Genomic DNA, 24,479 nt, shown 5'->3' on the forward strand with positions numbered 1-24,479 from the left:
GTTTCTTGTAGTAAATAGACCCACCACCTACTTTCCTTTATTATTTTTAGAATCAGAAAAATAAACTTTATTTTTATTTTTTCAAACTTTTAAAAATATAGATATATTTGATATAATTAATTATTTTTAAAATATAAAAATATTATGGCAGCAGTGGAAATGGTGATAGCAGTTCTCAATATAATAGAGCTAGCAGTGATATTGATAGTGAGGACAATAGTAATATGGTGGGGGTACCATAATTGCTAGGGTGATGTGGTGGCTATAGTGATAATGACAAAAGAATTGAAAGTTAGTGGTTGCGATAGTAATAGGGATGGTAACAAAATATTAAATAATACCGTAAAAGTTGCAATTATAGCGGTGATAGCCTCATGATGGTTACAAAGGTGTAAGAGATTCTACCGGTGGTGATGATAAAATACATAATTTTTTTATTTCTCAAATTTTAAAAAATTATTTCTAATAATAATAATAATAATAATAATTTTTAGAAAATATAAAAAAACTATGGAATATATATATATATATATATATTGTCTCAATTTTCATGAGGAATGGTCCGAGGGGCGTATGGTGTGACATTAGTGGTAGTGGGCGAGAAAGCCTTGGCTCGCGGCACACGCGGCGTGGCACATCCAATCAGTACGGACGGATGGACGTGCGCTCAATACTGCGGCCCGCCGGGGCAACAAAGGCGACTGCGCGGTGGTCAGCCAATGAGAAGTGGACAGGTTTCTTTCCGTAGTCAGATAAACCAATCAAAAATAGACAACGGAACCCCCAATACCACCCTGGTTTAGCAAAACCACCTTTTCCTCCCGATCCAAACTCCTCTTCCCTCTCCAGCTTATTTATTTCCTAAGAAACGCACGCGAGCGCACAAGAAAGAGGACGAGGATACGCTTGCTTTCCTCTCTTCTTATTTTGGTCTCGTCTCTGTCCACGGGGATAAGAATTTTGGCTTGTTTTCTTCGGGATCGGTCGATCGAACGAGATAGAGAAGGAATCAACGATGGGGAGAGGGAGGGTGCAGCTGAAGAGGATCGAGAACAAGATTAACAGGCAGGTGACGTTCTCGAAGCGCCGGTCGGGGATGCTGAAGAAGGCGCACGAGATCTCGGTGCTCTGCGACGCCGAGGTCGCCGTCATCGTCTTCTCCACCAAGGGCAAGCTCTACGAGTACTCCACCGACGCCAGGTACGCCTCCCCCAGATCGCCCCTTGTGATCCTTCTCTTCTTGTTTTTTATTCGATGCTGAATGGTAATATTATTTCCACTTGCTTGCTTCTCGTTCTTGATGTTTTATGTCTGATGATGAGAAAATAGGAGCAGAAATTAACAAAAGAGACGAATTTTGTGTTGCGATTTTTCTTTTGCTCTTCCGTTTCTATGTAGAAATTTGAGGCTTTCGAGAAAAAAAAATTAAGATATTTTTGCTCTTGGGAAAAAAATCTGTTGCGCTTTTAAGGAATCAACGATCAGTTCGATCGCCATTTATCTTCGTAGTGGATTAAAGAAAGAAAGCGAGGAGAAAAATGAGGGAATTGTAGATTTCTACGACGTCTTTTTCACTTTTTTTTAAGAATAATTTCTGCCCTTTGGAAAGAAATAGTAGCAATATATGAAATTATTCTTGAGAGGTGCAAGAAGTGATTTATTTGCTATTTATTTTCCTTCTCGTTGCTGGAGATGGTGCGACAAATGCTATAGTTCTCCAACTCTATTGGCTCTATTTTGCTTGTTAATTTTGGAAAGGACCAATCGAGTTCATGAACTGGTTTTGCGACTGCTACTCGGATGGTTGATATTTTTGGTTACCCTAAGTGCTTGTGGGTGGTGAGATTTATTGACAAGTCCTAATTCTATTCGAATGTTTGTTTAGTTAATCATTAGTTTTAATGATTTTAGAATTCTATTTCTATTTTTACTCTACTTAATTATTCCTTCTAAAATAGTTATCTTTGGGGTGAGACTTATTAGTGAGAGGGCGAGCTTTTTTGTTTAGCTTAATTTTATAATTAAATATTTTTTCTCTCTCCTAATTATTTTTCGTTCAGTATTTTTTTTTTATTTTTTGTTTGGTGTTTGTTCTACACCTTAGGCCGACACGGTCGATTTATTCCGTGTAGCGTGCTGTTCTACACTAGGCTCCTGTTAGCATGGAAAGCTGGCCCTGTTGCAGTTCTGAGCAAGTTGAAGCCTCATGCTTTGCTCTACTTGTTCTTAAGATTTCTACTTTTGTCCCAGATTTTTATCTGCAGGATTTGAGATTGTGAATGAGCATTGTTTTGTCTGATGATTCAAGGTGTTGGATTCTTGTCTCCGTGATCTTGGACAATTGGATATGGAGATCGAAGAATCCTTCTCTTTTTTTGTTTTCTCGTCCATACTCCTATAAGCATGGTTCAAATGTTAATAGTTTGTGACTGTCTTCCACTGGTGGTCTGCAGCCAAGAAGTGCTCTTTTGAACCCTCTTAATTCCTCTTTTGCCATTGCTATATTTCCTACATTTCCTTTTATCAACTTGCCGATCGAGTCATTTTCAGATCAGTGCGGCTTCATTCCTTGACTCCTGGTCACTCCAACAAACTAGATTTTGCATATTTCAGAGCGTGCTAATTAGAATGAAATCTTTGCAAGTGCATTGAGATCAACATGTGGCAACTTCATGTACATCTTGCTCTCTAGTTTTATGATTCATGTGCCCAGTTTCTTACTGTCGAAATAACTGTCCTCATGGCTCCACAATCCATTCTTGAACTACAGCGTTTTGTGCTCACTACAAAAATTCAAGTTTTTGGCTATGAAAAATTTAGTCATAAAACTTTTCTTTTGTTGCTAAAAGTTTTTAGTAACCAACAATGTTTCGTCGCTAGGTAGTCACTAAAGATCCAGTGGTTAAAAGTTTTAGTGACCAAAATATAAAGTGTTAGAAAAAAATATTACATTTAGTGACAATTTTATTTATGGCAAAAGATTGAAAAATCGTCGTTAAAGAGCCCAAAAATAATATTGCCTGCTACTCAGCCACCATGACAACATTTGCTGCTAGTATAAAGTTATAATTTATTATATTTATCTAAAATTTTTACATTATAAAATATACTCATTTCAAATATATTATGTATTTCATATTTTAACAATTAATTATTTTCATAAAAAAATTAATCCTCTTTTTTATAGAAAACAAAAAATGAATAAATTTATTTTATTATCAATAATTCAACATATTTCTATAATTGTATATATTTTTCTAAAGTCCTTTAAAATTAGATAATTCATGACTCTTTTTATTCATGCTGTAAATAAAAAGTGGTATTTTAATATAAAATACTTGCAATACTTTATATTATATATTTTAAGTAAGTTTAATTTTTTATATTTTATTAATACAAATCAAGTTGAATGAGTGATCCAAATTCTTAGTTAAATCTGGTCTCCATGCAAGTTTTTGATTATTACATTTTAGACCATTACCTAGGGATGGTTCATCACTACAATATTGATAGTGGATTTCATATCAAAAACTATTTTTTCCTAATTGTTAAATTGTCACAACTTATATAACTTGTTCATTAAATAGATCAGATCAAATCAAGTTGAAAATAACATATAATTAATTTCATTAAATTATTATCCCTCCAATAACCAATAAGTATTAAACATTTTTCTCATAGGAGTTGGTAAAAGATATTATGCATGCCCCTATATTAATGAATTATTTATAATATACTTTTAATTAGTTACTAATCTCAAACATATATAAAACTACTATGAAATAACTTACAAGTCCCAAGCCGAACCCAACCTTCTGCAACTATTATCTGACTAGTGTTATCACGTAACAAGTTTTACTAATACTCCTAACGAAGTATTGCAACAAATATTTTATATCTTTCGGGCAATAGTATTAAGCATGGTATTCAGATTCATGTTGGTCTCGAAGAACAAACCGATAAGAGCAAGGACAAGGGAGAAGATTAACTTTAGAATTAGGACTCAAAGAAGCAATAAGTATGAAAGGAAAAAGATAAGTCTAATTTAACAATAAAAAAGCTAAGCACCATAACGAAGCGTACCTAGAAAAGATCCTCATTGATTGTGAAATCTAAAGGTGATCTGATTGCACCAGTTATTTTGAAAATAGCCCATGCAATATATATACGTGGCCACTTTCTATGGTCGAGATGTATAGGATTGTGATTTAAATTCAAATAAGGGTTAATGATGGTAGGGCTTATGAATTTCAGTAGTTTAATGCATTTGAAAAAGTCATTAAGTTTCCAATTAGAATCATGTGGTGTTATGTACATCTTATCATATTTCTAATCTCCTCTCAAATTTTCATGATAGTTGGTTTGGTTTTAACAATACACCAACACAAACTTAGGATCTATATTTTATTTTAATTATTATAACATGAATTGTTAAAATATTATTATAATTTGATTCTTTTGGGGATAATATCATCATTTCATCATTAATATATCAGGTTTTAGTGATGATATAATATATAAGGTTTTCTCTCAAGAGGATTGACAGGTAGCCTACTTCAGCAAAAAATTGAATGGAAGCCACATCAATTACTCCATCTACGATATAGAGTTTTATACTATTTTGTAGGCTTTCCGACATTGGAAGACATACCTCTAATAATATGACTTATATGCTCCATTCGGACAATTAGACTTTGTCCCCCCCCCTAATGGCAATCATTGCTTTAATCATCAATACAGAAAATGGGCTATATTTCTTTTAGTTGTTCAACTTTATGATCAAGTACGAGTCTAGCATGTTGACCTTGCAGCCAACATGCATGACAACATATTCTATTTGGTATCTCTCTATAGAAATAGTGGGTTTTGAGCTATTAAAAGACTTATTCGATGAAGATGCAGATTTTGGAGCTATTTGATCTTCCTTCAAGCATGGTGATAATCCTATCTTTACAATCTCAAATTATTTCATGAGAGAGATCATCCAAGAATTACACTCTGAAGGATTTGGAAGGACAGCCCATTCACCTAGCATTTTAGATGTTAGAAGCTGAGTTGATGATGCTCTCCCTTGCTTTATTAGAGAAATACAAGGCTTTTAACTTTCATGTTATCCATATGAGATCAACATCTCTAACTCCAACAATGGTTTTCAATAGATGGTGTTGTGTCATTGACCATCCAGTATGAAACTTATCCACTATGCATATGTAAAGTTAACTACTTTAATGATTGTGAAATTACTGCTTCAGTCCATTATTGGATACTATACATAATGGCTGCCATATTAGTGCAATATCCAACCTTACCCGTAGTTGTGAACAACTTTCTAGTGTCCAGAAGGATCCCTTTATGCAGAAACAATGGCAAAACTTTTGAACTATTTTCTAGTTCGTACATATCAACCCTCTAACTTTTATGTCCATATGTAGAAGAGATACCCACGATGTCTCAAAATAATATGTCCAATATACCAAATGGCTTTCAAGGTAGTATCCTATTTCCAACAATCAAACCCTTTATTAGATTTATTCTCTCAATTCCTTTTCTCATTCCATACTAAAAGCCTATTCTTATGTTTACTGATATGATTGTTGTCATTGATATGTGTTTAAGTTTGATCATTTTCTAAGATCTAAAATGGATTGCCGAGATCTATTTTGTTCTTTTTATCTATGATCAACTGTTGATATATCGGTTTGTTCATGACATCTAATTTTCTTGCATTCTTCTCTTCAAACATTAACATGTTTTCTTCATATTTGTATTTTTTGCTCATATCCCTTTCATCCATTTTGTCATATGTTCCTCTTTAAGGGACTGTGCTCCTAATGTTCTCTCTTTTTTTAAGGCATCTTAACCATAACTCGGGATCTTTTGTCAGCAAGTGTTTGGGCTTCTAAATTTCATAAATCCTAACTATGGTCTGCTACCATCTATCATTTCCTTATTTTCTCCTGGCTATTAAGAAATCAGATGGCTCTATCTTATTTCTTGAAAGTCTTCTCTCATTTGCCTTTATGTTGCTAGTATATTTTTTATCCCTTTTTTTGTGCACATACTTTGCCAAGTTATCAGTATAAATTCTTTAATAACTTATTTTTGCTAATATTTGACCCATCTGTTCTGTGTCAAAAATTTTAATTTTAAAAGTTTTCTAAGTCAAATTTTTAAAGCCCTCTAATGTAGCTATATGCATAAAACTCTTGTATCTTAAAAGTTGAAGGACATCTCCTGTAGAATTTTAGTGGGTTGAGAAAATTCCAACCTGATTCTATTGGATCAAGTTGGTATCAAGGCCATGCTCTTACCTAGTGAAATTCCAACTTGATCCAATGAAATCAAGTTGGTATCAGAGCCTCTATTCTTTACATCTAAGGGATCAAATTAGTATCAAAGCGTTGATCCTCTATGTCTATGGGAGGCTTAATTTGTGGTTTAAATGCATGAGCAGTACAAGCAGAAGAGAGAAGGGCTATCCATATTTGAAGCATTAGAAATATGCCATAGAAGCCAATTTTGGCAGACGCATTGTAATTGTTCTGAAACATAAATTTGTACTTGATCTTTTTATTAATAAAATTGGGCATTCTTTTCATTTATGTTATTTTGTGTCCATGAATCATCCTAGAAATTAATAAGATGATAACACATATTCTCAAGAGTTGAAAATTTAAGACATGTGTCATTAGGTAATTAATTTCTGAATTGCTCCTAATCGATGGATTATCACGAAGGACGATAATCGATCCGATGATATTAGTGCACATATCATTCTTCTTGATGGACGAGTCTTAAGTTCACAGTGTGGTGACACTAGAGTAATTATGCAAGTGCTTGTTACAGAACAAGGGTACTGAGTAACTTAGATGTCTATCCACTCGTCAGTAACTTACTTGATGCTATAGTTGTATGACTGGTACTTAGACCTGCAATGCCTCAGCTACTCACGGTGTGGCTACTGTAGTTTGATAAGCACATGAACATGGGCCCTATCCAACAGGATCCTTGTAGTGCAGATTGACTGCAGTAGGTTTACTATCGGATTAAGGTTGCATCTAGATGGGATCTATCGACCTTGATAGATTAGGAGTGATCCTATATGATTTATGAGACTAAGTTCGAAAGATCTTGGCCAGGGCAGTTTTGAAAAAAGAGTTTTTCAATCTCGAACTTGAGTCAAATAAATTTTGACATATGACAGACGATGGAGTTTGACGAGTTATCCATAACCTCCATTTTGTTGGAATCTACGATAGAGGTACTGTATCATACACTAACTGCACCTTGAGGTTCATTTATTTCGTTCTGCTGGATTGTCATTATATACTGCCAGGTGTCACTAGTGGATTGTGAGACTCGAAGGCATTTACTTGATAATCAGTGAACTCTGAAGAGAAGAGTTGAAATTGTTTCAACCCATTGAAAAAAGTTTCAATGATATTGTGATGGAGATCATAATATATCTCACTACCAGATAGAATAGAACCTATGGGTCACATACATAAGAGGTTTTGATCATTCCGATGGTTGGATTGTGATTTAGAATTGCAATTGATTTTGATTGGCAATTTGATTGGCAAATAATTTAACCCACTAGGAGTCAGTGAGTTAAAGAAGAAAGATTTACAATTGGATTACAATTTGATTGATTCAATTGGACTAAATCAATTAGACTTAACCTTATTGGATAAGGATGGAAAGTTCTAATTGATTAGAACTTCTTATTTGATAAGAAACTTAATTCATGAAGTCCAATTTGGATCCTAATTGGATTAGGATTTATATGAATCAATTTGGAGGACAAATTAGGTTCTAATTGGATTAGAATTTAATTAATCAAGAGGGATCACATGTTTTTTAATTAGATTAGAAAACCTATGCATGAAAGGAAGGGAGTATCCCTTCCTTCATGCGTGTGAAGCAAAGGGAGGAAAGAAGGAGGGGCGGACGCCCCTCCTCCTTGTCACACACCAAAGAAAAGGAGGGGCGTCCGCCCCTCCTTTCCTTCTTTGGTTCCCACACCACAAGAGGAGGGACGTCCACCCCTCTTCCTTCTCCTCTTGGCCTGCCACATGGCACAAGGAGAGGCCTAGTTGCCTCTCCTTGATTCTCTCCAATCCAATTTAAGTAAGGAGTTGGGAAGAATTTGGAGGGACGAATTAAAAAATGATTTCTCATTGAAGTTATTCTTTGTTTAGCTAGGCATGAGATGCCTATAAAAGGAGGGGAGGCGTGAGGGTTGAGAATAATTGGAGTGCATTGATTTCAGCCGCCCACCCTCTTCCTCTCATCCTTTCAGGCATGTGCAAAGAAAAGAAGAAAAGGAGGTGCAGGCACTTCTTTCTCTTTGTCCTTCTTCCTCTTTCTTTCTCTCAAAGCAATCAAGGAGTTGACTGAAAGAGAGAAAAAATCAGCCATCAAAAGTGATTTCTGCAAGGGAGCTAGCACTCCGATGAGATTAAGGAGCTTGGAGCGATCTACCTCGTGTGGATACCTGTAGAGGTTGGACGATTGTGCGGCTTCAAGCGAACCAAATCTTCAATTATCAGATAGCGGTAAAGATCTATCCACTTAAAGGTAAAGATAAAATCTTTATAATTATGAATTCTAAGATCTGAAATTAATCAAGTTAGTAATTTTAATCTTTTCTTAAGATTTCATAATTTTCTGAATTAGAGAACTCAGAATTTTTTTGAAATCTACATTTTCTAGAACATTCATGAGATGAACGACCCCGCGCGTGTGTTTTCGCTGCGATCATCGCAGCGCGTGCGGGGGTAACCCGACATGAAGTACATTAAAAGACAAAAGCGAGTATGGTTGCTAGTTCTGCTTCGATAGATAATGAGATGAAGGAATATCTCACATAACTAGAGAAGAAGATTGTCCAACTTACTAAGATTGTATCTCGATTAGTGATGCCTTCAACACAAGCACCAACAGTTCTTATAGCGAAGTTATCTCATATCTAAAGACGAGGATCCACTATCTAGCAAAGAAGACCAAGGTTGGAAATCATCTCCGAGCAAAGTTAAGTGGTTCAATTATGAGGCAAAAAATAGGTATTTCTTTATCTTCAGTTTTGATTTAGCAAGAGCTAAATTCTCTACAAAAAATCGATTCAGGCGAACCACTAGACTCAATGTGGACCATTTTGATCACTACGAGCATTTAAGAGGATCATTAAACTTGATGTGGACTACTTCGGCTACTACGAATATGGCTAAATAGGATTTAGGAGTAGGATCCACCATATCAAAAAGTAGGTTACAATCCAAACTTCCAAAGACCATAATTTGGTCAAACGATGCTCGATTAATATATATATATATATATATATATGTATGTATTAAAATTGAGTAACTTTTCAAGATCTATATCCTAGAGCCAACCACCCAAGAGATTAAAATTTCTTTGTATAGGCTCTAGATCCAGAGTATGATATGGCGTGCTACCGAGGGGTACAACCCACAACAACACGAAGCCAACATTATATTAGCTTTCAAATTCATCTCAAAATTAATAGAATAAATAGGAATTTAATTTTATTATATATTAATTGCAACCAATATTAGTTTAGAGCGTCTAAATTGAAACATAAAATCAATCCATAATCCTCAATATTCAAAAAAATATTAACTATAAATTTATAATCAACTAAAAAACTAAAGATCTAGTCTTCTATTTAGATTGTTAAGCGTGCTAACACAAACTCCAAGACTGGATGATCCTTTGTTTATATTGACTTTATTTGTTTAGAGAGAAAAAAAAGAAATATAGAGATATATGAGTGACACCGCTCAATAAGTAAACCTTCTACCATCTTACCGAATCAAGCATAGTTTTTGCATGTCAATATGTCATTTAAAGAAAATAACAGATATTACAAAATAAAGTATTTTTTAGTATAATATATTAAAATAAGTCATAAAGCCAATCATGCATATATAAATCATTCATATTTTACATATGGTTTCTAGTGTATAGCATAAATAAAATCATAAATTATTTACCATTTAACAATATCATTGATCAAATTACTACTCTCAGACTAAATGCTAAGGTCACTATTATATCTATGACAGAGCCATAATCGATAAACACTAACTACTATTACTCGTTGGTAGAGTCGTATGCCAATTACTATTGTCCGCCAATCTTCTTAGCCAATCTGCATGTTAAACATACAAATGACTAATTAGGGCATACCCCTACCTCCAACATTCACATACTTTCCATGTTTAAGTCCTAGCACCTTGCCAATGAATAGGTCACCTAGAAACAAAAATACCAAGAACAAGCTCATAGACAGTACCAAAAGAGCTCATGCTACAGTGCCTCATATAGGTCAGCTTTAATACTATTTTCATTTTGCATGTCTCTAATAACCTATTTAATACCAGATTCAATTAGGTGGTGTAATCACTTGATTACCTTATTCTGCGGCATGTCTTTATTTGCCTTGTAATCCTATTTTTCTTATAGGTTGTCTAGTGTTGATGTTGCTGAGAGATATGATGTGAATGTCCTCTTTCTTGGCTTGTCCAGGGTCCTATGCAGTATGACAAATTCAATAATCTTTTGTTTTTTCCTCTTTTTGGGCATTCCTTTGACATTTATTTGTCTTTGAAATTTAAGACCCATATGTAACTAATTGAGTAATCATTTGTGAGCTTGTTAAATATTTGATCTATTGGATCAGTATGACATTACAGAAGGGCTTCATTTGTTGCATTCAAATCATTCCTTCTCTTCTATATCCTTTATGGGGTGCTCTTATAATTTCTTACTCATATAAAACACACGTGTTGGCTTTCTACAATAAGATACATGGAGACATTACACCAAACAGCATATATCTTGATATATAGGGACACAAACATAAGCTGCTGTGCTCACTCTCCTGAATAAGAAGCACCATAAATTTGATTTTCTATTGTGGTGCATCTTTGACTTCCACTGTTCTTTAATTTTTCTTGCTCGCACCACTGCAACATAACGAAGATAGAAGCAAAACATACACTTAACTGTTGATGGAAACAAGGCAAAAGAGCGATTCCTCTTTTAAGCATTGAACTTGGCGTTTGTTTTAAGTAGTTGGTTAAGTCGTCAAGAAAATATAATTACAATAAAAATGTATGGCACGCTTCTAGAATGGGAGCTATATTCTTTTTCTATCATTATGAAGAACCGTCAGAGAGGAGACATGTAACCAGCTGCAGCAGTGTGTCACTGAGGCCTTTTCATGTTAAAGCCTCAATTTATATAGTTTTTCTTTTTCTTTTTAGCTTGGTACCTTTGGATAAGTTTAACAAAAAATTTATGTCTTTGATGATTGAAGCTTTTTCATGGTGGCATTTCAAATGTCAATCTTGTTAACAAAATGATATATATCTAAGATGCATCTAACTGTAAAAGAAATGGATAAGAATTTTCAGACACTTCATGAACTGAATCCACGTCTTCAAATCTGTAGTAAGATAATAGAAAAAGTGAAAAGCTGATTTGCCCCTCCTAACAGCATGGAAAAGATTCTCGAACGTTACCAGTGTTATTCAAATCCCGAAAAACCCCTTGCACAAGAAGATCCAGGGTCACAGGTATGAGATTTAAGATTGAGTATACTTGAGACATCATCTTCAAGCTTCATTCCTCCTCACGCAGCAAATTTGCAAGATATCTAACATTATCGTGAATTTGCTAAACAGGGAAGCTGGTTTCATGAATATGGCAAACTGAAATTGAAGGTTGAGTCTCTACAAAAAAGTCAAAGGTATTGAAATGGTGTTCATAAAACACAGTTACCTGTCATGCAAATACCTGACATGGGTTTCCACATTGTGATACTTTCAGGCATCTCATGGGAGAACAACTCGATTCCTTGGCACTTAAAGAACTTCAACAACTGGAGCAACAGCTTGAGAGTGCTTCGAGACGTATAAGATCGAGAAAGGTAATCAACCTTCCTCATTTTTGCAATCCTATTATAACAACCGCATAAGCTTTCCATAAATACTGCTTCCTTCTACTATGCCCTTTTAACTGCTACCGCGGCAACTTATAAAATTTCCATTTCATGCATTACATATCGTACTCAATACAAGGGGAGTGCTTTGTGCCTTTCCTGACGGTGATTTACATGATGAATATTTGTTAATGCTATCAGAGCTTCTTTCTTTTGCAGAACCAACTTCTATTTGATTCAATTGCTGAACTTCAGCAAAAGGCACGTTCCACTATCCATGTTAGATGTCTTCTAAATGACATTTTCATTTTACATAAATATTAAACTTCCTTTGGCAATCCTGTTCCCTTTTCATTCACAACATTACCTTCTATTGTTGAGTTACATTGCAAATGAATTTGTTTATACTTCTATGCTTCTCCTCCATGGTCAGAATAATTAAGAATCAATTAGTCAAAAACCGTCAATAAGAAATAGCAGTTTAAATCAAATATGCTAGGTTAACAATGGATAGGGCTGACTACACAAGTTCTTAAAACTTGAACTTTTCATTATGCCACTTGATTCAATGATACAATGCTTGAATTTTTTTTCTGTGCATGACCGTTCAAAACCTCAATTTCACTTTCTTCCTCCACATTAAAAAATGTTCTTGCACAGTATTCTAGTGCTAATATTCATAAGCTTTGATGCTCATTTAAATGTATATTTAATATAATTCCCCTCACTATTAAATGTTTTATTATAAAATTGGTGGAGCTATCAAATTGCAAAATTGGAGCCCATTTCTAAGAATTTAAGCAGCTTGTTTTAAAATCCAAAGAAAAGATGCTTAAGTAGCCTTGCCTATTATCACAATCTTTCGTTCAATTGTCAGAAGAGCTTTTGGTCAACCATTTTCCTTTCCAGCATCTGATGGTTAGCAATCGTAATTTACCAACCTACAAATATGTAATAGTTAATTGTGCAAATTAACAAAAACGTTTTATACAAAATTTAATTTTGCATGTGTTTGTAATGTTGGTGGTCATTTGTTTGAATGGGGTCATTGGCAAGCTTGATGTTCATAGTCAGTTAGGTCCTTATTTTGGTATTTGATCCCAACATTTTTGAAATGGTTCGGCTGGTCAGCATAATATTTAGTACCATCTTTAACATTTGATAGGGGCTCTTTTGAAAAATTTGTTAGGGATTAGGGATTTTGGACGAAAGGTGAAATAGTATGAATAATTTATCTTTGCAATATAAAACAACGAATACTCAAATTATAGTTATTAGAGAATTTAGATTGAGTTGTCCTACATACTTACAGTTTAATCTTTGACAAAGATTTATTATTCCAAAATCAATGATGGGGCATCCAATTCAAAGATCTATATTGCTGATTATTGTCTCCACTTGTAAAAATGCTTAGAAACAAAAGGTTGCGTTTCCTGTTATCTCTAACTTACTCATTATATGGATGTAAAATTGCTGCCCATTATACTAATGTGCTAAAGTACATGACAAAGCATTTAAATTCAGAATCCACTTTATTGATTGTGATCTACATTTAAAACATATGTAGATTAAAATTCAATAAGTTTTTATGCTTAGATTATACCAAATCATGGTTTAATATCATTAAAACTATTCATAAGCACCCACTTGACGTATATGTTAGAAACCAATAAAACTTGTAACTTTCAATTTCTAGGCCTTTTTAGTAATGCAGATCATGGTCAATGATGCAGATCTCCAATTTTGAGAGCCTTTTTAGTGATGCAGATCATGATGGGGATCTCCAAATTTTTTGATAGGGATCAGATAATTTAGATTGAGTTGTCCTACATACTTAGAGTTTAATCTTTGACGAAGATTCATTATTCCAAAATCAATGATGGGGCATCCAATTCAAAGATCTATATTGCTGATTATTGTCTCCACTTGTAAAAATGCTTAGAAATAAAAGATTGCGTTTCTTGTTTATCTCTAACTTACTCGTTATATGGATGTAAAATTGCTGCCCATTATGCTAATGTGCTAAAGTACATGATAGTATTTAAATTCAAAATCCACTTTATTGATCGTGATCTACATTTAAAATATATACAGATTAAAATTTAATAAGTTTGAATGCTTATATTATACCAAATCATGGTTTAATATCATTAAAACCATTCATATAAGCACCCACTTGACGTATATGTTAGAATCCAATAAAACTTGTACCTTTCAATTTCTAGGTGTTTTTAGTAATGCAGATCATGGTCAACGATGTAGATCTCCAATTTTGAGAGCCTTTTTAGTGATGCAGATCAGGATAGGGATCTCCAAATTTTTTGATAGGGATCGTGATATGAGTTTGAATTGTTAAATTTTTTACCAAAGGTTTAACACTGCATATTGTCCAACTTAATTAAATTTCATATATGTATGGTGCAAGATATTTTCATCTCAATTGATACTTTCAAAGATTGTGCCTTCAAGTGCGGTTTAGGTCTGCTCGAGTTTCACAATTTAGGTCTGCTCGAGTTTCACAGTTCAGGTCTGCAGCAAAACTCAGTTATGTTTCGTACTGAATTCATCATGCTCCTAAGCTTCAAGGTTTAGAAGGGAAGATTGTACTTGGAATCATATTTTCACTTCTATTGCAAACAAGGAAGCCCTTATGCTTGGTAGGAATGTTTCGAAAAGTTGCCAACTGCTTTGTAGAGTCTGGTATGACGTGCAATGATACTATTTTCTTTCTTAAGTAACAAGCAAAAGAAATATTTGTAGGACTTAAGATGGATGAATCATTAAGAGAAATCTACCTGACCGTTTGTTCGTGGTAATTCCTGAACCCACCTATTCGAGGAGGGCATGTAAAACATATTTTAGTGTCATGAAGTTGCTTTCCTTGAGGAATGGTCAAGAGTGGTCCATTCTCTTGGTTTACATGGCCATAGTCAATTAGCTTTCTTTACAAAGTGGATGGTCGAGAACCTTGCTTACTAAATGGAGTGGTAGAATTAGGCCCAGTTTTTTGTTTGCATAGGTGCATAGTTACTTGGAAGTGCAAGCAAGACCGAATTAGGGTGGGGAAGTAGGTCCCCAAAAAAGAAAAAGAATCATAGAAAGCACTCAACAAGTTGGTACTAGAGTGAGTATCTTAGGCTCCGTTGGGGAAGCTGTTGGCAGTAGAGCTTTTGAAAGTAGAGCTGTTGGAAGTAGAGCTTTTATAAAAAGTTGTTTATTGTTTAGTAACTACATCTCTAAAGTGTTGTGGCACTTTAGCATATGTTTGGTAAACAAACTGAGAAAGTACTTTTGTATCATAAAATTACCATCAAGGGCATTGCATAGTATTATACAATAGAGATTAATAAAATATAACACATATTAATATATAAATATACAATATAGTATAATATTACTGTAATGTAATATAATATTATTATAATATAGTAATATAACATTGTATACTATAGCATAATAATTTAATATAATATTAAATTATTTAACATAACATATCAATGAATGTATTATGATAAATGTAATATAATATTATATTTATAGTATAATATTTATAGAAAGAAATTAAAAATCTTTTCTCCTAAAACATGATTCAAAAGATGCATACAAAAATAGGAAACAAGAATACCTTTTCTTGCATGGAAGGGAGTTTAATTCATGGCTAGGGTTCTTTGTTAAAGCTCCAGCAGATTTTTAGATTTATAAAGGAACAAAGTATATAATTGTTATATTTTATTATGTGTATTTTGATTAAAAAAATAGCTTTCCGACAAAGCTCAAAATAACTTTTTCGAAAAGTTGCAAAATGGAGCTTCCAAAAAGTGCTTTCCGAAAAAAGCTATTCCAAAAAAGCTATTCCAAAAAAGCTAAAACAGCTTTCCGAAATTTTTATCAAATATCCTTTTTCATCTAAAAGTGCTTTTGGAGAGTCAGAAAGTGCTTTTTGGCCCTCCAAAAGCTCCCAAACAGGACTTTAGAGATTCTGAAATGGGAGCAGCAGCCTCGTAAAAATTTCCTGCTATTAATGATATACATTTGGCTCATTTGGATAGTTCCAAGTAGTCTTACCAAATGGATAAGTAAGATCTACCATTGCTGCTGCTTGTTCTGGGCATTCCACGCTTCCTAATAGCCTTAAAGCCATCCTACCAAATTGGCAGGCCCAATGCATCCCACCTCTTAAATTTTTCTGACTCCACCTATTTCAACGGCTTTAGGGATGTCTTGGGAATCAAATGGCAAATTCAGCCTGCCTATTTCAAGTTACCCTAAATAGATCAGTTTTTGACTCATCTTTCATCCGAATATGATGACATTGTTAATCTTTATAAGCTCAACTACTTGATGTATTGGTTGGCCTTTCCTTTTGTCTTGGCAAATTGATCTATGACTTCTTGTTGGTTTTGGAATTCCCTTATTCAAATGGAGAAAAGGTTGGATACTTCCGGCCTAACATTGTATTGTTCCGAATGGGCTGATTGATTTGACTCCTTTTGTTGATGAACCTCCTCTTTTTATTGAAACTTGACCAACTTCAATTTTCTTTGTTGTATGAAGGTGTTAACTTGAATTATTTAAGAAAAAGGTTAGGAAGAGGAGAAGCTATAATAGTGGGGGTTACCTTGTGTGATATATTTTGTGGATTGATTGTTGAACCAATTGGTTTTCTTTTCTCCTTTGGCAAATTGACATGATGTCATGAAGCAAGTTTGAGGCTTACAATCCTTAGAAAGGATAGATAGGTCCTTTGACTATCTTACCTCAAGACCTCTATAAATTTTTCTTGTTACTATTTACTTCTCCCTTCTTTATTTTTTGTATTCTAATCTATGCTATGATCACTTTTTTAGGGCCTCTTTAGATGGCTAGGCACTCTCCATTGGATAAGGCTCTATTAGAGTTCGAACTAAGAAGGGGAGAAACATTTGGAGAGAAGAAATCAGGAGTTTGGAAACATTCGGAGCCCACTTCCCCGAGCAGGATTATTTATTCCATTTGAGAGGTGTTTTTCTTGTGAGGGCTATTACGAAGTTTCCTATCTCGCCCACCATTAGTTAACTCCTTTTCAAACTCCCGATTCTTAACTACTATGCAATAAAGCAGATATTATCGCCAAACAAGATGCTCTGGCATCCAAAGAGGGCATTTTTTTTTGCTTTGACGGATTCTTCAAACAATGCGCGTATGAATACACCTAAGAAAATTAAAAAACATAAGCTTGCAGAGTGCCAGTGGCAGCTCCTCCTCTCCTGACCACAGGGCGTATCCTGAGTGGGGACCGCGTAGGCAGCCACCCAGTCAGCCGCTCTGTTGGCCTCTCTGAATATATGCTTGGCCTCGAAGGCCACACCATCCCTCACCATCATCCCAATGTCCCAGATCAAGGGGTGGTCTGTGCTCTCACCACTCAGACCCCTTCGAATCCACCCAATGACCGAAGCCGAATTGCCCTCCGGAATGATCGAGCCAGCCTGCAACACCTGCCGCACATGGCGAAGACTAGCCCAGGCAGCTCGCAACTCCGCCCCCGAAATTGATGTATCGAATAACTGGCAGCCGCCCACTGCCATTACCCTGGAGTGAGGGTCCTGTATAACAAAGCCTGCCCCGCCTCGTGTACCTTCATCCAGCACCGACCCGTCAAAGTTGACCTTGAAGAAGCTCGGAGGTGGAGGCTCCCAGGTGAAAAATACCATCCGAAGAGCTGCCTAAGCAGAGAAGGAACCCCAGGTGTCCAAGCTATCAAGGGTCTATCTTAAGGGATAGTGGGTCTGGACTCCATCGCCAGTGCTCGAGCGGACTCCGCAACAAACCTCGGCAACATCATGCGCTCGCCGAAGGTACGAGCGTTCCTTGCCAGCCAGATCTGATGGGCTGTACAAGTCGCTCTGATGGCCTCCTGACATGTCCAAGAACTAGCCAACCATTATCGTATCATCTATAGGAAGAGTCGTCTCTCACGCCAAACCTCCTCCGGGATCCCTATCACTGCCATGTCAACCTCGCCCATGTGCACTAGAATAGCACATGGTCCACTAATACCTCTGCACCGCAAGCCCCGTACTCCGCAGGGATCCCCAAACTATGCCTGCTCAGCACTGCTCTAGTCGGTAGGCGGTCCCACGTCACCTTCCATAAAAAGAGTGCTGCCCTCGGGTGGAGCCCGGACCTCCAGATCCAGGTGCAGTCCGGCCCCTGCTCATGCTCCCGCTGGATAACCCGGGATAGGTCTCCCAGTCTAACACTGGCCCTGTATGAGGTGCCCCGAACCCTGACGTCTGGCCCCTCACATCCTGGTATTGGAAGGGACCGGATCCTCTCAGCAAGGTGTACCCCGAACAACTGTCGTAGTATGGCCTCATCCTACTCTGCCCTCCCTCGTGCTAGGAGGTCGCACACCCGGAGCCCCTCTGCTGCTTCAGTATCCACCATGGTCGGCTAGCACCTCAAAGAAAAGGTATCCACCCATGGATCACCAGTCACATCGATGCTCCCTCCATCGCTTTTCAGCCACCTGGTGTTTGCCGACATAGTCGGCAAGTATCTCCCAATCTCGCGCCACACAAAGAAGATTCGGCGGCCACTCCGTACCATCTTTGAGCCCCCTCGACCATATCTGGCTGCCATCATCTGACTCCAGAGCCCGTGTGGCTCCAACAAGAAGCGAGCTGTGTGCCGAGCAATAAAAGCCTCACGCCTCTCCAGGAGAGACTGTACTCCCAGACCGCCCTCGCTTATGGGAAGGCAAACCTGCTCCCAGGCCACCAGATGTACCCCATAGCCTCCACCGTGAGACCCCCACAAGAAACTCTGGAGAAGACGCTCAATCCTCAACAGAGTCATCTTTAGTACCACAATATTGGCCATGAGATAATCGTCAGCAAAGAGCAACTGAGAAATAGGTCCAGCCCCCAGTGCTGGAACATAGGTCTCCAGCTCCCGGCTGGTGCACACACCCTGCAAAGCATGGGACAAGATGTCAAAACAAATAATGAATAAGTAAGAGGGCTTTACTTCCGGTGATAGCCTTCTATTTTTTTGACCTGAAACCCGGATCTCCGATCTCCAAGGTAATAATCTCATCCACTCAAGTTCTCAAACCTGAATTCTGCAACCTCATTTTCCTGAAAAATGATTGAAAAAACCTTTAGGTTGAACGTAATCGAAATCATTGATTAAACTCTTGGTGATCCTATTATTATGTGGACCCTCTGACATCACCTTGTCACTAATGACAGACAGTTAAGATTCATAGAATGAGAGCAGTGCAGTACTTTTATCCTTCTTTATGGCCTGTCAGGATATAAGTAACGTCGGCCACTAAGAGCAGAAATTGCACATTGAGATTATGAGGAACCTCACACTTAAAACTTGGTTATCCAAGCAACGTTTGATCACTGGTACTTAGTGATATTAAATCATACTGAAACTAAAATGAAACTTATATAATCTTCGGACAAAAACTCTTAATTATAAGACTTCAGTTAATTGAAAACAGGTAATAAAGGTGTGATATAAAGTTTCAGATTAACAGATTTCTGGTCAAAGAAAAATGATCCAGCATCATTTTTAATGAGGATTAGGTAATGAAACCCTATGAGAGTTTACCATATGAATCTCAGATCGTTTGGTTCAGGAACTCTAAATTGAAAAGTTCCATTTGCCCAGACGCAAGATTGAATAGTTTCAGTACGAACAGACTTCCGCTTTATAAACTTCAAACTCACCGAGGTCCAGCCTAAGGATTCAAATACTGATAGTACTGGTACTGTCTCCCATACCTTCCTCGACCATGCGCTATAACATGCTGTTTCAACAGGTGATCTTTTGCTCTGGAAATTATTAAACATGGGGGCATACCACGGTATATACTGTGCAGTCCCGTGACAAGTAAGTCCTTGTATTATGGTATTTAAAACCTTTGTTTAGCCTAGAAATTCTAAAATGAAAGTGCATCACTCATTGGTACTCATAAATTCTGGACGTAGCATCAGAAACTCATAATTTGAGAGTTTTAGGCCCCGTTTGGGGGAGCTTTTGGAGGGCCAGAAAGTGCTTTTTGGCCCTCCAAAAATACTTTTAGATAAAAAAATAGTATTCGGTAAAATTTTCGGAAAGCTGTTTCAGCTTTTGCGGGAAGCTGAAAACAGCTTTTGGGGAGAAGCTTCAATTTGGAACTTTCCGAAAATGTTGTTTTCAGCTTTGTCGGGAAGCTCTATTTTTGACCAAAATACCCTCATTTTAAAAATAAATTTTCTCCCCAAAACCTCATCTCACCGTCTGTTCCTCTTCCACCCACGCCCCTACACCCCCCCCCCCCGCTGCAGCGCCGCACCCCCTCCCTCTCCCCCACCGCCGCAGTGCCACACCCCCTTCGGCGTCGTCGGCCACGCAGGAGGAGAACCCTTCCCAGGGGGCCAACTGCGGCCGCCGAGGCCTGGCCCCCTTCCGGTGCTGCTGACCGCGTAGCTGGAAAAGAACGGAGAAGGGGGGAGAGGAAGGAAGGAGAAGAAGAGAAGAAAAAAAGAAAAGAAAAAGAAATGGAAAAAAAAGAAGAAAAGGAAAGAAAATAAAAGAGAATAAAGAAAAGAAAAGAAAAGAAAAGAAAAGAATAAATAAATAAATAAATAAATCCATAAATAAATATTTATATAAATGAATCAATGAATGAATGAATAAATAAGATAATAAATAAATACATTTCAATGAATAAATATTTATATCATAATACATTAATATGTTATTTTAAATAATTTAATATTTTGTTATATTATGAGAAATTAATTAATACTAATAATTATAATATTTTATATCTTTATTATTGTATTATACTATAAATATAATATATATTACATTATATCATAATATATTAATATGTTATGTTAAATAATTTAATATTATGTTATATTATAGAAAATTAATTTACTCTAATAATTATATTACCATTATGCTATGCTATGCAATGTCATATTACTATATAATAATAATAATATTTTATATTACAGTAATATTATACTATATCGTATATTATGTATTAATATATGTTATGTTTTATTATGCTTTATTGTATAATACTATGCAATGTCCTTTATGGTAATTTTGTCATTTAAAAATACTTTCTCAGTTTGGCAGACATTATCTGTTCAGTCTCCGAGTCAGATATGAAACTCTTCGAGTTTTGGATCTTAAATTTTTGAAGCTTCAAGCCTAATGAAACTCGCATTTGGCTCATTTAAGATTTTTTTCCTTCCATTGTCAATTTTATGGTTCTAGTCCTAAACTAGTAAATTAACTAGTGTTATGTAAGAACATATTGAGTTCTCGGCTAAGAGAGTTCTTTGTCAGTTGTTTTAACTCTTTCTGAGACTTTGAGATACCCCAGGGTTAGAGTTGGGCACTGGGCCGGGCCGCCCACGGCCCGCACGAAGCGGGCCGTGCCTGGCACGGCCCGATAGCTACAGTGCCGGGCCGTGCCTGGCACGGCCCATTTAAGGGGGCCGTGCTGGGTCACAGGTTACTGGCCCGTGGGCCGAGCCCGGCACAGCCCGCTTCGGGCCTGGGCCGGCACGGCTCGCTCTAGGCCCGCGGGCCAAGCACGGCATGGCCCGCGGGCCTGGCACGGTCCGGGCCTGGGCCCGGCCCGGCCCGATAAAAATTAATGCTTCATAAATTTTTTTAATAAATTAATAAATATTGAAAACTAAGGATTTATGAATATAAAGCCACCTTAACGGTGGGGGGTTTGGCATAGACCCCTACCAGTTTATTAATTTAAATCAAAATGGTACATGAAGGGAGGTTTGTTATGTAAGAACATATTGAGTTCTCGGCTAAGAGAGTTCTTTGTCAGTTGTTTTAACTCTTTCTGAGACTTTGAGATACCCCAGGGTTAGAGTTGGGCACTGGGCCGGGCCGCCCACGGCCCGCACGAAGCGGGCCGTGCCTGGCACGACCCGATAGCTACAGTGCCGGGCCGTGCCTGGCACGGCCCATTTAAGGGGGCCGTGCTGGGTCACAGGTTACTGGCCCGTGGGCCGAGCCCGGCACAGCCCGCTTCGGGCCTGGGCCGGCACGGCTCGCTCTAGGCCCACGGGCCAAGCACGGCACGGCCCGCGGGCCTGGCACGGTCCGGGCCTGGGCCCGGCCCGGTCCGATAAAAATTAATGCTTCATAAATTTTTTTAATAAATTAATAAATATTGAAAACTAAGGATTTATGAATATAAAGCCACCTTAATGGTGGGGGGTTTGGCATAGACCCCTACCAGTTTATTAATTTAAATCAAAATGGTACATGAAGGGAGGTTTGGACCTTGGTCTGACCTCCAGAATACAATAAGAAAGGGCCGAGGTTTGGACCTTGGTCTGACCTCCAGAATACAATAAAAATGTACAATTATAAAAAATTAAGAAATCTTACTAATCATCAGTGATTCAGTGAATCAGTATTCACTCTTCAGTCTTCAGTAGTGTTTGTATCATCATCATCAGAGGATGTTGTATTATGTCCACCTTTATCTTGAAGTCTTGCCTCAGCATCCAACCAATCTTTGAAGCAGAGAAGCATCTCCACCGTTTCGCCCGTCATCCTACTTCTCTTTTCGTCAAGAACACGCCGACCTGCACTAAAAGCGGATTCCGATGCTACCGTGGACATCGGCACAGCTAAAATATCGCTTGCAATTGCAGACATAACAGGATATTGATTTCTAACACTCTTCCACCAAGATAATACATCTAGATTCTCTATTTGATTTTCATCATATGCAGACTGAAGATCATTTCGTAAATAAAATTCTAGTTCACTACTTAAAGATGAAGAAGATGAAGATAAACTTGAAGCATGTGTATGTCTTCTCTGTGCAATGAATGAAAAAATAGATGACGAACGAGAACTACTAGAAGAAGAAATAGAGGTTTGTATTTGTGTTCTAGATCCACGAATTTTTTCATCATATATAGCATAAATATCATAAAGAAGTTGTTTTACCTCATTTTTAGCAGGTTCAGGATCTTGATTCATATTTTCACAGTATGCATCAAGCAAAATTAGCACGCCATTTAATTTAACTCTAGGATCAAATACAGCAGCTAAGTTATGCATAGGACATATCTTGTCCCAATACTCATTCCATTTAGATTCCATTAGGTCAATAATAGGCATTAAAACATCATCATATCTATGTTCTGCAAATTTTTGACTAATTATATATGCTTGTTGTAAAAATGAACATGAAGTTGGATAATAAATACCAGAAAGAACATTGGTAGCATTATAAAAACTAAGCAAAAAATCTTCCAAAATTTTTTCTTTATTCCAATCAGTTTCAGTCAATATAAAGCCTAATCCACGATCATTAATATATGCACTTAATAAGTTTTTATATGGGTATGCATCATGTATCATGCTATATGTTGAGTTCCAACGAGTAATTACATCAGGTTTAAATTTTTTAAAATGTTTACCATGATTTATACATAGTTCCTTAAATTCTTGAAGTCTTGATCTTGAAGCATGAATAAAAGAAACTGCATTTCTAATTTTACCAATCACATCTTGAATCATACCCATGCCAGCTTGAACAGAAAGATTTAAGATATGACATGCACATCTAATATGCAATAAATTTCCATCTAACATGGGATGCAATGAGTCTTTTAATAATGCAACAGCAGAATTATTATTAGATGCATTATCAAAAGTAATAGACATAATTTTATCATTAATATTATATGAACATGTAGTTTGATAAATGATATTTGAAATTTGTTGCCCAGAATATGGAAAATCAAAAGCACGAAAAGCAAGAATACGTTTATTTAATTGCCAATCATTATCAATATAATGAGCAGTAATGGCAATAAAATAATTACTACCTACAGATACTGACCAAATATCAGAAGTTAATGAAATTTTTACATTTAAAGTAGAAAGTGTTTCAATTAAACTTTGTTTCATTGCTAAAAAGTTAGTCATAGCTACTCTTCTAAATATACGTCTACTAGTTCTTTTGTAAGCAGGTTGTAGGTTTAATTGAACATATTCTTCAAAATTAAAAGATTCACATAAACTAAAAGGTAATTCATCCTTAACTATCCATTTTACAAGTGCTTTTCTTTGATTTTCATGATTATATGCAAAATTACCTACAAGTAATCCCCCTTGTATATTAAGGGTACTTTGAGTTTGAGCATGAGAATCATGCATCCTATGACTCTCTTGATGTCTTTTTAAATACCCTGTTCCCCACTACTACTACAACTATAAAGTTTGGCACATTTTTTACATTTAGCTTTCCAGACTCCATCAACCATAACTCTATCAAATTCATTCCATACAGCACTAGTCCTCTTACGAGAAGATGTTTGATCTTCACTCGGTTCACTAGTTCTAGAGGAACTAGGAACATGGGGTTGGGGATTAGTTTCTTCTCCCTCAGAAACAGGAGGAATGCCAAACTGACTTTTCTCAAAAGATGACATATCTAAATTGATGAATTCAAAAAATAAAAACT

General features: G+C 36.5%; 1 protein-coding gene across 2 annotated transcripts in view; it reads left to right on the forward strand.

Moving 5' to 3' along the window:
• Positions 1–557: 557 nt before the first annotated feature.
• Positions 558–24,479, forward strand: part of LOC103704212 (protein VERNALIZATION 1) — a 30,342-nt gene continuing 6,420 nt past the window's right edge. Inside the window, exons 1-5 of one of the 2 annotated variants that reach the window (XM_008787408.3) lie at positions 558–1,200; positions 11,525–11,603; positions 11,712–11,776; positions 11,857–11,956; positions 12,188–12,229. In XM_008787408.3, coding sequence (XP_008785630.2) covers positions 1,016–1,200; positions 11,525–11,603; positions 11,712–11,776; positions 11,857–11,956; positions 12,188–12,229 — 471 coding nt within the window. In that variant the 5' untranslated portion in view covers positions 558–1,015. The remainder of the gene's footprint in view (positions 1,201–11,524; positions 11,604–11,711; positions 11,777–11,856; positions 11,957–12,187; positions 12,230–24,479) is intronic. The other variant, XM_008787409.3, reaches the window with a different exon arrangement.

This window comes from Phoenix dactylifera, chromosome 15, assembly GCF_051530095.1.
Source record: "Phoenix dactylifera cultivar Ajwa chromosome 15, Ajwa_hap1_PhDact_Kaust_v1.1, whole genome shotgun sequence".
In the NCBI taxonomy this organism is placed as follows: domain Eukaryota; kingdom Viridiplantae; phylum Streptophyta; class Magnoliopsida; order Arecales; family Arecaceae; genus Phoenix; species Phoenix dactylifera.